Below are 13,741 nucleotides of genomic sequence, written 5' to 3' on the forward strand. Positions count from 1 at the left end.
GGCCCTTGACCCCTTTAATGAATGCCAGAGTTTAGTTAGCAGTTAGTACTAGGAATATGAGAAATCAATCATAATAACATGTAAGAGACTGGAGACCAAATGTCTGGCTTAAGGGGCCCCAGGTCAGAGGTCAGTTTAGGATGTCTGGAACCTATGTAACTGATATTTCAAAAGTAATGATTGGTTGAGGCAAGGTAGCCAATCAATTTCTTAACCAATTGGGAGTAAAGGGGGCTAGGCTAGGAGGAGGGCTTAGGACCCTATTTAAGTAGGAGCAGAAGCAGTTTACGTCAGAAGGAGCTCAGAAGAAAGAGAAGGACAGAAGGAACAGACAGAAGAAGGAGAAGACAGCATAAGAAGAGAGCTGAGACAAAGACACAGAGAGCTGAGACAGAGGAGAAGAGAGCTAGAACTGATGTCTTGCTTTGTTTGCTGGCAAATAAAGAAGATTTTTCTCTCATACTGGTGTGTGCTGTCTGACTCCTGAAGCATCACAAATTCATGCATCCATTCCTGCAACAATTCTTGGTGGCAGCGGTAGGATGAATCCTGCATTAATCCCAGCACCCAACTGACTGGAGAACATTCGCCGGGTATGTATTCTGTATTTTGTATTGTAATTCTAGCTAGAAAATTGTAAATCAGCCCCTCAAACAAATTGAGGAAGGAGAGCCTGATCAACTCTCAGCGAAGGCCCTAGTACCTTCTAATCTAGAGGAGATTAGAAGCGAAAACGCTTGAGCTTATCTGTATCTGAGAAATCTGAAATTGTTGGGTGGGATTTTCTGTACTGAATGAATGTGTGATGCCTGAATGTTAATGAGTGCGGACTTCTTATAGCTGCATTTCCAATTAACGCGAGTTCAATTGGTCAGCAACGGAAGGAAGCGATTGTTGTCTGTCTACCTAGTGTCTCGAGAGTGCAGACCCCTTACTGCATTCTCAAAAATTCCCCCCCTCTTTGTGTGTTGTAACTGTAAGCATTATGGGTGGGACATCATCTAGACAAATTGCTACCCCCCTAGATTGTATGCTTAAAAACTTTAAAAAAGGCTTTTTAATTAATGACTATGGACAGACTTTAAGCTCAAGTACTTTAAGAACCTTGTGTGAAGTTGAGTGGCCATCTATGGGAGTGGGGTGGCCCCCTAGTGGCAGCTTAGATATTGAAGTAATCCGGAAGGTCTACAGCATAGTTGTAGGAGAACCAGAATATTCTGAACAATTCCCTTATATAGATTCCTGGGACAGCCTTGTGACTGACCCTCCCTCGTGGTTGAAAACTTATATGGGATCCCCAGTAAAATTCATGTTAGGCCGTGTTCAAAGAAAGATTAGAAAATCTAAACTAGAAGAGGGAAAGAGCCCTAGGAAGCCTACCACCCAATCGGTGGCTTCCGCCCCTACCCTGTCTGAGAAACCCATACTCTCTGATGACCCCTCAGATCTTGAGCCACCACCTTATGGCCCATTGTTGGGGTTCCGTGCTACCCCCAGAGATCCACGTCGCCCAGCTCAAGCCTCTCCAGTACAGGCTTCTCCGGATAGTTCCTCTTCTGTGCGAACCCCACCACATCCTAGGTTGGACTTTTCACCTGGCCTCTACCCTTCTGTGCCAAATCCTCTCCTGTTAACCTCTGAAGACCCGTTTTGGGTTCCACTCCCTGACTCCTCAACTCCTGACAGCCCAGCCTCTCCCTCTAATACCCCTACCCACTCATCAGGGGCCCGGCATCCCTTTCAATGGACTGACTCACCTGTGACCACCTCTCAGTCTATGAGTACCCCTCCCCATCCCTCAGGGGTTCAACCTACCTCCACTGAATGGGTTAGACCCGCTGCAATCACTTTTGAGCATGATAGGAGGGTAGCTCCTAGCTCTACCTCAGATTCCATTCCCACCTCCTCGAGAGTTCTGCCCCTCCGCCAGGTAACTACCACTCGACCGGATCCTAATAATCAGGGTCAGGTTATACAGGCACAGGCCTATCAGTATGTACCCTTCACAACCACCGATCTCCTGAATTGGAAGACGCATTACCCCTCTTATACTGAAAAGCCTCAGGCAGTGGTGGACCTAGTGGCTAGCATTATGGCCACCCATAACCCAACCTGGACTGATTGTCAACAACTTCTCCTGACCCTCTTCACAACTGAGGAGAGGCGGAAGATTTTGCAAAATGCTGAGGCCATCACGCGAGAGCGTGTCCCCGGGGGGACACAGGATCCAGAGGGATGGGTTAGAGCTCGGTTTCCTCGCGCAGCTCCAGATTGGGATCCAAATGATGGGCAGCACTATGAACTGTTGTCTGGCTATTGCCGGGACTTGCTGGAAGGTATGAGGAAAGGCATAAAGAGGCCCATTAATCTGGCAAAGGTCTCTGAAATTCTCCAAGGGGCAACTGAATCCCCTGGGGCCTTTTTAGAGCGACTAATTGAAGCCTACAGAACATACACCCCATTTGACCCTGAAGCCCAAGAAAATCAGAGAATGGTGAATAGTGCATTGGTGGCCCAGAGTATGCCAGATATCCGGAAGAAGTTGCAGCGTCAGGAGGGATTCGCAGGGATGAATACCACCCAGCTAATTGAGATCGCAACCAAGGTTTTCATTAATAGAGATCAGGAGGTGCGCCGAGAGGCTGACCGGAAGATGCAGAAGAAGGCCGACCTTTTAGCGGCAGCCATTACTAATTCCACCCTTAACCGAGGTCGACCTCTAGCTAATGGGAAGCCAAAGTGGGACCCCGGACCACCAGTCAGGCCCCGAGATTCCTTCAATCAATCCCGGCCAAGGGGGGAGAATCCCAGACCAAGATTGGAGAGGGACCAGTGTGCCTATTGTAAGGAAAGAGGGCACTGGAAAGATGAATGCCCCCAGAGGCGCCAGGGACTGAGAAGGGGACCAGGAGATCGAGGAAGCCGAGGCCGAGTTCGAGAGGGAAGATATGAGCCTCCTGAATCTGACATCATCGGGATAGCCGAGATGGCAGAATGGGACGAATAGGACAGACCGGGTTCCTACAAACTGGGCTCCCAGGAACCTATGGTCAAGCTAACTATAGGGAGCCGCTCAATTCCATTTATGATTGATACAGGAGCTGAACATTCTGTTGTGACGGAGCGATTAGCGCCTGTGTCTGGAAAAACTGTCCGAGTGGTGGGAGCCACGGGGGTGCAGAACCGGAGGCCTTTCCTGACAACCCGTAGATGCCAATTAGGCTCACACATAGTCACTCATGAATTCCTGTATATGCCAGACTGTCCAATCCCTTTGTTAGGCCGAGACCTGCTGTCCAAGCTTAGGGCCCAAATTTCCTTTGACTCTGATGGCCAGACTTCAGTCTCCTTTCGGCCCCCGATATCCAGCCCTAAGGGTATATTGAGTTTCTGCTGCCCTCTTGAAGAAGAATGGCGGCTGCATCAGTCACATAGCCAAGTTGACCTACCCCTGGCAGACAGCTTTCAGGTCAGTGGGGTATGGGCAGAAGATAATCCCCCAGGGTTGGCCCGAAATATTCCTCCTGTACATGTAGATTTACTTCCAAGTGCCCGGCCAATCCATCTTCGTCAATACCCAATTCCCAGAAAGGCTCTGGAAGGGATTCAAGCACATTTGAATCGTCTGTTATCCCATGGAATTATTCGTCCTTGCCAGTCTCCATGGAATACGCCACTATTGCCAGTTCAGAAGCCAGGGACTGAGGACTACCGGCCAGTCCAAGACTTACGAGTGGTTAACAAATCCACTATCTCATTACACCCTGTAGTGCCTAATCCATATGTCCTGTTAGGATTGATACCTTCTGGAGCTACCCATTTCACAACACTAGACCTAAAAGATGCCTTCTTTTGTATTCGGGTGGCCCCAGCCAGTCAGTTGCTTTTTGCCTTTCAATGGGAAAACCCAGTAACAGGAAGGAAGCTTCAGTATACATGGACCCGCCTGCCACAGGGGTTCAAGAATTCCCCCACCATTTTTGGGACAGCCCTAGGGCAAGACCTTAAGACTTTTAAATCTGAGCCTTCCAGGCGAGTTTTACTCCAGTATGTAGATGACCTCCTGATTGCAGCAGTGACCCAGGAAGAGTGTTTTGAGGCTACTAGAGAATTGCTGGAGCTACTCTTGGATGCAGGCTATAAGGTCTCACGCTCAAAGGCCCAACTTTGTCAGTCAGAAGTGAAGTATCTGGGCTTTTGCATTTCCCAGGGAAGTCGGAGACTGGATGCTAGTAGGAAGCAAGCGGTAGCTGCAATTCCCCAACCCAAGTCCAGAAGAGAAGTTAGGGAATTCCTGGGAGCAGCTGGATTCTGCAGAATTTGGATTCCAAATTTTGCATTGATGGCGAAACCCCTTTACCAAGCCACAAAGGGGGGTGAAAAGGAACCATTTGAATGGGGACCTACTGCTCAACAATCCTTCATTGCCATAAAGAAAGCCCTACTCCAAGCCCCTGCGTTAGGCCTTCCTGATGTGGAGAAACCTTTCTCATTGTATGTCCACGAGCGACAGGGGGTTGCTCTGGGTGTGCTGACCCAGATGATGGGATCCTGGCAGAGGCCTGTTGCATACCTGTCTAAACAGCTGGATGGAGTGGCTAAAGGATAGCCAGCCTGCATGAGGGCCATTGCAGCAACAGCCTTACTGGTCCAGGAAGCTGATAAGTTGACCTTGGGGCAAGAACTGGTTGTTAAAGTCCCCCATGCAGTTCTTACCCTCATGGAGTATAAGGGCAACCACTGGTTTACAAATAACCGTATGGTTAAGTACCAAGCCAGCTTGTGTGAGAATCCACGGATACACCTGGAAACAGTGGCTACATTCAATCCTGCTACTCTTTTGCCAGCATCTGAGGGACCACCAGATCATGACTGTATCCAAACTATGGATGAAGTGTACTCCAGTCGACCAGATCTTAAAGATGTTCCGTGGAGGGACCCAGATGTAATTTATTTCACAGATGGAAGCAGTTATGTGGAGAACTCCAAGCGACTGGCAGGCTATGCTGTGGTGACAGAGGACAAGGTGATAGAAGCGAGAGCCCTGCCCCAAGGAACTTCAGCCCAGAAAGCAGAACTTGTGGCCCTCATACGAGCTCTGGAGTTAGCAGCAGGACTGGTAACCAACATTTATACTGATTCCAAGTATGCCTTTACAACTTTACATGCTCATGGAGCTTTGTATAAGGAAAAGGGACTCATAAATGCTGCAGGCCAACCTGTTAAGTATGGACCTGAAATACTTCAGCTGCTAGAGGCTGTGTGGGCCCCTAAGAAGGTAGCTGTTATTCACTGCAGGGGACACCAAAGGGTAGATACTCCAGTGGCCCGAGGGAACCGCCATGCTGATCGGGTGGCCAAGGAAGCTGCTCGAGGACCCCCAGCAAGTACTGTGACCCCCCTGTTCCAAATCCGACTGCAAGAATGGACACCTATATATACCCAAGTGGAAGAGAAATGGGCTCAAGAAGAAGGTGCAGTAAGGAGACCTGATGGCTGGTTACATCTCCCTGATACCAGAGTTCTGGTGCCACGCCACCTAGCTTGGCCTGTAGTGTCTCAAGCTCATGACCTATCACACTTAGGGAAAACAGCACTAGCCCGCCTACTCAATCGAGTAGTGGTGCTGGAAGGATTGGATAGTCTGGTTGCCACTGCCTCTGCCCGATGTACTCTCTGTGCCCAGAATAATGCTCGTCAGGGACCCCGTATTCCACCAGGAGTTCAGTCTAGAGGACTAACACCCTTTGAGTCCCTAGTTATAGACTTCACAGAAATGCCCAGGAGTGGTAGGTTCCGATACCTCTTAGTCATGGTCTGTACCTTTTCTGGGTGGGTGGAAGCATATCCTACAGTCACTGAGAAAGCCACAGAAGTAGCTCGAGCCCTCCTTAGGGATGTCATCCCCAGGTATGGACTGCCCCTTGCCATAGGTTCAGATAATGGTCCCGCCTTTGTTGAAGCTACACTTCAGGCCCTGTCCCGCGCATTGCGCATTACCTGGAAATTGCATTGTGCCTACCGTCCCCAGAGTTCAGGGCAGGTTGAGCGGGCAAACAGAACCTTGAAAAATAGCCTAGCAAAGATTTGTCAGGAAACCCAACTGAAATGGCCACAGGCATTGCCACTAGCCCTCTTCCGCCTCCGATGCACCCCAACTAAAGGAACAGCCCTCTCTCCCTTTGAAATTGTGTATGGGAAGCCCCCAGCCATTTTACAGGGAATTAAGGGAGACATAGGGATTATAGGGTCTGCCCAGGTGCAGGAGCAGGTAGCCCTCCTGGGTAAGATAATTTCTGAGCTTCAGTCTTATGTGAGAGAAATAAACCCTGTCCCCTTCCAGGCTCAGGTACATTCCTTCCTGCCAGGGGATAGAGTTTGGGTGAAAGATTGGAGGCTTCAGCCTTTGGGGCCCCGATGGAAAGGACCTTTTACTGTTTTGCTTTCTACTCCTACAGCTGTGAAGGTCGCAGGGATAACTCCATGGGTCCATTGGTCTCGAATTAAGTCTGCTGACCAGACTGAGCCCAGCACGGATCAGACGGAGCCTAGACAGTGGAGAGCAGAAAGAGATCCAGCGGAGCCATTGAAGTTGCGCCTGACCCGAACCAAAGAATCTACTAGCTGAAAAGAAGGGTCAACTGCATACTGCAGGAGCGGCTGAACTTCGGCTTCACACTGAGACTCTTTCTTGCTCTGATTCTGGCTTTCTTGGAATTTGAGAGCTTGATCCTTGTCAGTTGAGGGTCTATCCCAACTGGTATAAGAACTCAAAGACTGAGAACACTATATGAGAGTAATCTGTGATTAGCACAGACTGTTGAAATATTATTGCTTAATTAGTTTGCTGTATTTGTTTTAGATTAGGAAGAAAGAAAATGTTAGTAGTTTGGATGCTTTTGTTGTTTTCTACTCCTTGCCTCCTTGTTCCTAATACCCCAACTCGCTCCAACCTTTGGTTACACTCTGTCCAGGAACTAATTAGCCAGGCAAAGATTACTTCCCCTTGTATTGTGTGTTCCCGATTTTCTCCTTATACCACAGATGTCCCAGCTGTACCTGTCCCTGTGCAACTCCCAGCTCTTATACCTCCCTACTTTTCGAGTTCAGGCCCTTGGAGCCAGGATTATACTTGGTGGTCCTTTTATAATGCTACTTCCCCCTCTGAATCTTCTCTAAGGCCAGTTTTTACGTCTCCCTATCCAGCCTCTGGAGTGTTTTGTTTAACAAGAAGCATCTCAACTGTTCTTCCCATTCCCTGTAACTATACTAATGTTCTCCCAGAAAAAGGAGAATCTGTGTGGGTAGTTTCTCCAGGTACTCCTATGTGCCCTGCTACCATACCTGTAGATTATGACCCAGGTGATTATCTGGCTCCTAAGCGTACCACTGAGAAGACTATAGTGTCCAAGCTTATTTTCTACTTTCATAAGTCCCCGGGGTATGAAGAGTTATTAACAAATGAGCAGCCTGTCACAATTGGGGATTGGCGCCTATGGTGTGCAAAGTCTCCATTTCGTCTTCGTTCCCCCTGGGATAGGGGCTCGCATTATGGGCACCCTAAGTACCCTGTCCAGCCTGAGCCAACATTTATTGGGAACTTTCCTCACCCTCTTCTTGGTCATTACTGGCTCTGTGATAATGTCCTCCACATGATTCTTCCCTCCACATATGATTTTTGTGTATTGGTAACCTTGAATTATTTTCCTAAAGTTATTCCTCTTAAGCCACTATCCCCGCACCGCTCTAAGCGAGAGGCTTTGTCCTTACCCTCCTCCGTTGCCACAGAGGATGAGGCGATTGAATTAGCCCTCCAGTATATTAATTCTACTTATCCTCTGACTAAAAAGAGACTTGTAGCCCTTTCTGCCACGGCCTGGATTCCAATTGGAGGCCCGGTAGCGGGTATTACTGAACTAGGTATGGCTACTCGGAGACTTCAGTCCCTACTCCATGTTTTAGTTCATGAGCTGAACGTGGTAGTCAATGCATTGCAGGATCAAATTAATGAATTAAGTATAGTTTCTCGGTATAATCGTATGGGCCTTGACTATCTCTTTGCAGCTCAGGGTGGCCTCTGCACAGTGCTAAATTCTTCAGAGTGCTGTACTATTGTCATAAATAGGACGCATGTAGTTAGGCATGCTATGGATAAAGTCCTACAGTTGGCCAGCCTTAATGTGGAGGATTACCGAGGAGGATTAGATCTTACCTCCTGGTGGTGGTCATTGACCTCCTGGATACGTCCCTTGTTCATTTCCCTAATAGTCTTAGTTTTAGCAGGGTTGTTGTTTTGTTTCCTGGCCTCATGTGCTTCGGCAGTATGCCGTCGGACCTTAACAAGTAGGGTAATGGTGGTTCACAAGTCTATTCCCAGTTAGGATCACTATAATCTCCAGAGTTTGAGTTGTGAGACTTATCTCTGCATAAGCTGATTTTAGTCTCAAAGGGGGGAATGAGGCAGCGGGCAAAGAAAGTGTTAACTCTGAGAAATGATATTAAAAGCTTGAAGTTAGAATTCTAACTTTTTACTTTGCAACTAAAGTGAAGGTATGCCAGATGGTTCATATTATTTCAATGTCTAGCTTGGCCGAGCTAAGGTTAGGAAAGGTCAGTGAGAAATGAAACTCTGTCCCTTGTGAATTGCCAATGCTAGCTGGCACAGCTGTAAACTATTATGAATGAATAAAGGAATGAGCCAGACATATGATTAATTGTAGTTTAAAATGCTTAGATAGAAAATACTATTTAAAGAGAGAGGCAATAGATTAGTATTTACAAGTTTTTGATATTTAGAATATGTCTTATAAGAAATACTGATTCTGTGTAAATTAATAAGGTTTGTGTCTGTGTAGAATATCTGTTAAATTCTGTATTACTCTTTGTCTGCTGTTTAAGACTGCAGTTGAGGAGATCAACATGTGGTTTGACTTAGCCATAGTTCTGGCTGGTTCAATGTATAAGCTGATAGGTGAAGAGGTCAGAACTAGTCAGCTCTCTTCTCCTTGATTAATTATAGCTAAGTGTAGGACTGGCCTCCTGGAAGTAATAACCTGATATGTATGCTATTAAGTAAGATTGGCCCTTGACCCCTTTAATGAATGCCAGAGTTTAGTTAGCAGTTAGTACTAGGAATATGAGAAATCAATCATAATAACATGTAAGAGACTGGAGACCAAATGTCTGGCTTAAGGGGCCCCAGGTCAGAGGTCAGTTTAGGATGTCTGGAACCTATGTAACTGATATTTCAAAAGTAATGATTGGTTGAGGCAAGGTAGCCAATCAATTTCTTAACCAATTGGGAGTAAAGGGGGCTAGGCTAGGAGGAGGGCTTAGGACCCTATTTAAGTAGGAGCAGAAGCAGTTTACGTCAGAAGGAGCTCAGAAGAAAGAGAAGGACAGAAGGAACAGACAGAAGAAGGAGAAGACAGCATAAGAAGAGAGCTGAGACAGAGGAGAAGAGAGCTAGAACTGATGTCTTGCTTTGTTTGCTGGCAAATAAAGAAGATTTTTCTCTCATACTGGTGTGTGCTGTCTGACTCCTGAAGCATCACAAATTCATGCATCCATTCCTGCAACAGTAGCTCTGGATCTCTTCTACTAGTAAGCCTGTGGATTCCTACCACCAGCTCTACTTCATCTGATGGCCTCTCCAAGTCTTAATTGGTACAGGCTGGAGGGGCCTGGGTTAAAAATAGGGGAGGATGGCTCAAGCCATCAAGGCACCCATATAGCTATTGAAAATACCCTTAACATTCACAGGAAACCTCTTTCAAAGAAAGAAGGACGAAAGGGGACAGACTCAGAAGTAATTTAACAAAATATTTGTACAGAAAAGGGCATGTACAACAGAACAATTTCACAGTGTAGGCAGTTCAGGGGGAGGCCCACTGCATTTAGCAGAACTCATAAAAGCATGGGACAAGCAGAGAGGATCTCTAAGAGACAGGAAAGCAATGTAGAGATGAGCGGTTGCTGTGGATGAACTGGCTAGCCCTATGGATTTTATCTGATGTCATTCTATATTTGTATGATTTTCTATTCTCATCCGCCAACTGCCAGCCTTTGAAAACTGCAACTCCCATCATGATACTGATACCGCAGAAGGCGCGTGGCGACTGGGCGTGGCAGCAGCACGGAGAAACTACTACTACTCCCAGAATGCCGCGGGATGACAGGACCTCGCCCGGCGGGCAGAGGTGCCGGTTTCTCGCGAGATTTGCAGCGGCCGCTCCCTGTCTTGCTCGAGAGCCGGGTTCAGCGTGCGGCGGCCCGCAACCTCTTCTACCATGACCGACCCCAAATACGCCGACCTGCCCGGCATTGTGAGTACCGGAGGCGCCTTCTCCCTGCCAGTGCGGGACCCAGAGACCACTGTCGCTTCTCTTAATCTCTGTAGCCCGAGACCCCCTCCCCCTCTCCGCCGATAGTCTCGCGCGCATGTTTTGAAGGTGGGGGGCTCGTTTCTGTTTCTCTTCAGAGACCCCCCCCCCTCCCTCCCTCCCTAGGACAGGCCATGAGGAAGGAATCTCGGGTTACTTATTCCCTGACTGCGAAAAGCTGCTCCATTCATGATGTCTCTTCATAGCGTAATCTCACCCCTCCCTCTCTTTCACAATATTTAGGGCGGTTACTGAAGAAGGATCTTTTTGCTGCTACACAAACAAGGAGAGTACGCAGGGCCTGCCTTGATGATGGGTAGGGGAACAGGTGTTGGTGGTGTTAGTGCATGTAGGGGAGTGTTTTTATTTACAAAGGCCTGATATATTCGTCAGTCACATTAATATTAAAGGACAAGTCCATAAACCACTACTAAATGGGCTTGGGAAAATCCACAATTCCAGGAATAACGTATAGAATGTTTGTACGTTTGGGAAGCTCACCTGGCCTGGATTGGCCGCTGTCGCGGACAGGATGCTGGGCTCGATGGACCCTTGGTCTTTTCCCAGTGTGGCATTACTTATGTACTTATATGTACTTATTATAGCCAGGTAGCATACTTTAACAGAAGTCTTGGATTTATATTTTTGTTCCAGATTAAAATTCAGTTCCAGACATGTCAATGTAAAATACGATGCTGAGAGTTCTCATGAATTTGCTCTGCAGAGGATTTGATTGAAGACTTTAATATCAAGTTCTTTTTGTGTGCTGATGACATTTTACTAATTTTCCAACATCTCCTGACTTTGGGCCTCTAACTGCAGTTTCTCATTGACTCTCCAATCATAAAATGGTACTCAGTGTATCAAAAACAGTGGCATGCCAGATCACTGACACCCACTCTAAGCCATCTTTTATTCCTCCTCTTTTCAATCTGCCTTCTCGAACGGTTGAATCGTTCTGCTACAGTGGTGTGACTATAGTCTCAAAGCTTTCGTCTGACAAACATATTTCTTAAGTTCTCCAATTAGGCTTTTTATCGCTTTGTCATCCTCTGTTTCTTGATTTTTCAGTGCTACATACCTTGATTTGCATGTTCGTTACCTCTTACTTGGATTACTGTAACAGTGTATGCGGGACTCACATCTTATCAACTCCCATCATCTACAAACACTCCAAACTGTAGCTACTCGGTTTTTTTACTTAAGGCCAAGAAGTATGATTCTGAGTCTCTTACGGATCTTACATTTGGCCCATTTCACTTAAGAACTCCTACCTGTGATATTACCTTACACTCCTCATGCTGTGCGTTCCATTGGTGCCCATTGGTCTTCCACCTCATAAAAAGGCTCACTGTCAGTACCAGGAATTCTGCAAATTTTTATCTGGCCCCTAATTTGTGGAATGACCCCCAAACTATTCGCTCAGAACACAGCTTTGTAAAATGTAAAAACTAAGAACTCATTTTTTTCTGATTGGCTTTTGGTTACAATGAATAACAAGCCAATTACTGCCAATAATTGGCTTTTTAACAAACAATTATTGGCACTAATTAACTTGAGACTAATGCACATAAAGCTTACACGTGTCCCAAAAAATGGGGCACAGAAATGTGTCAGGCGTTTGGGAGCAGGAGTGTGGCTTCAAGTTGTGCGTGTAACTGCAGAATAATGGTGCTCTGTGCGTAAATTTAGTAACGGGCATTTGCACCAGGTTTTCGTTGGTGCAAATAGCTGTGCCTAAATTTATGCGCGACTTTCCGCTTATGCATGTATTCTATAAACCACGCCCAGAATACCACCTAAGTAGGGGGGTTTCAGGGTCAATTTTTTAGGCGCCATTCATAGTATTTACCCCTATATATGTATTAAAATTCCTTGATGTACTGCCATTTCTTCATTAAAAGGTCAAAATGGTTCACACTGCTACTATTTAGCATTTCTATAGCGCTACAAAGCGTACGCAGCGCTGCACAAACATAGAAGAAAGACAGTCCCTGCTCAAAGAGCTTACAATCTAGTAGACAAAAAATAAAGCAAACAAATCAATTAATGTGTAGAGGAAAGATGATGATAATACAGTACATTAAAATAGAAAGGAAAAAAACCCAATTAAAATAGGAAAGAAGCAATCACATCAGACAGCAGCAATCAGCAAACTAGTAAATAAACATACAAATTCTACATAGGCTGGACTGTCCCCAAACATATGTTATTCAATTAAATTGTGTGCCCAGATCAGGAGTCTGCCTAAATTTGCGCAGTTTTTGGCAACCTTTATGGAATCGGGGGGATAATCCTTATAGGCTCTCCACTTATTTGCCCACCTAGTTATGTTGATGTTTCTCAGTTCCCTAAGATCCCTACCAAAATATATTTACTCATAATTTCAGGCCCCCACCACTCCACCTTTAGCTCATGCAGCTCTCATTTCCATGGGATGGAAAATCTTTTATTCCCTTTCCTTCTGCATACCAAATACAAACAAAGAAGGTTTATAGCAGAAAAAGACCATGGAAGCTGGTCTATGCCACCCTCTTTCTTTTTAATAAGTCCAGTTCAAGTGCAATAACAACATAACAAAATGTACTCCTAGTGGAATTCTGTGCAAAATAATTCAAAATTCTATGCACAAAATATGTAAATTCTGCAACTTTATCATAATTTAAACACTCCACACACCTTTTCGAGCACCCTCCATGCCATCTATATTTTTCCAGCTCCCTTTCCTGCACACACACATAGCATCCACCATTTTTCCAGTCCCTCTGCACCCATACTCCATCCTTTTGAGCCTCCCACACACTATCCAAATTATATTTCTTTCCAGTCCCCCCCTTGTACACACTCGCACTCCATTTTGTTCAAAATCCCCCCCCACTCACTCACCAGTGAGGTAGGAGGAGGAGGACCTGCATCGAGTACTTCTTAGTGCAGGAAAGAACCCCTCTCTTTCCTGCCCAAGGCTTCTTCCAAGCGGTCGCCAAGACTTCCTTGCAGGAGCTTCTTGAGATCACCGCTTGAAGTCTGGGCAGCCATTTTGTAGAAGTGACGACAGCGAGCAGGAAAGAGTGGGTTCTTTCCTGCCCCAGAAGAGGCACTAGAACAGGGCATGTTACGGTAGGCTGGGGGTGGGGAGTAGCCTGCCTTCCTTACTTTACCGCAGACTAAAGTGGCTAAACTGGTCCCCATTCTGCAGTACTACCGCTGATTCTTTGTGAAAATGGTGAATCCTGCGTGGCTGGGGAATGTTGCTCTGTGCAGTAGCGCAGAATTCTAATAGGAGTAAAAGTGTAAGGAAAGAGCTGGGAAATTTTAATTTTTGAGCTTTTTCTCTGCTGCGAATGTACAGTGATTGCTGC

General features: G+C 46.3%; 1 protein-coding gene across 5 annotated transcripts in view; it reads left to right on the forward strand.

The window, feature by feature from the left end:
- The first annotated feature begins 10,203 nt into the window (after positions 1-10,203).
- DCTN2 (dynactin subunit 2) overlaps positions 10,204-13,741 on the forward strand; it is a 70,138-nt gene continuing 66,600 nt past the window's right edge. For 3 of the 5 annotated variants that reach the window (XM_030196613.1, XM_030196614.1, XM_030196615.1), the window contains exon 1: positions 10,205-10,325. In XM_030196613.1, coding sequence (XP_030052473.1) covers positions 10,290-10,325 — 36 coding nt within the window. In that variant the 5' untranslated portion in view covers positions 10,205-10,289. Of the gene's footprint in view, positions 10,326-13,741 lie in introns of all 5 variants that reach the window. The other 2 variants (XM_030196612.1, XM_030196616.1) reach the window with 2 other exon arrangements.

This window comes from Microcaecilia unicolor, chromosome 3 (genome assembly GCF_901765095.1).
Source record: "Microcaecilia unicolor chromosome 3, aMicUni1.1, whole genome shotgun sequence".
NCBI classification, from domain to species: domain Eukaryota; kingdom Metazoa; phylum Chordata; class Amphibia; order Gymnophiona; family Siphonopidae; genus Microcaecilia; species Microcaecilia unicolor.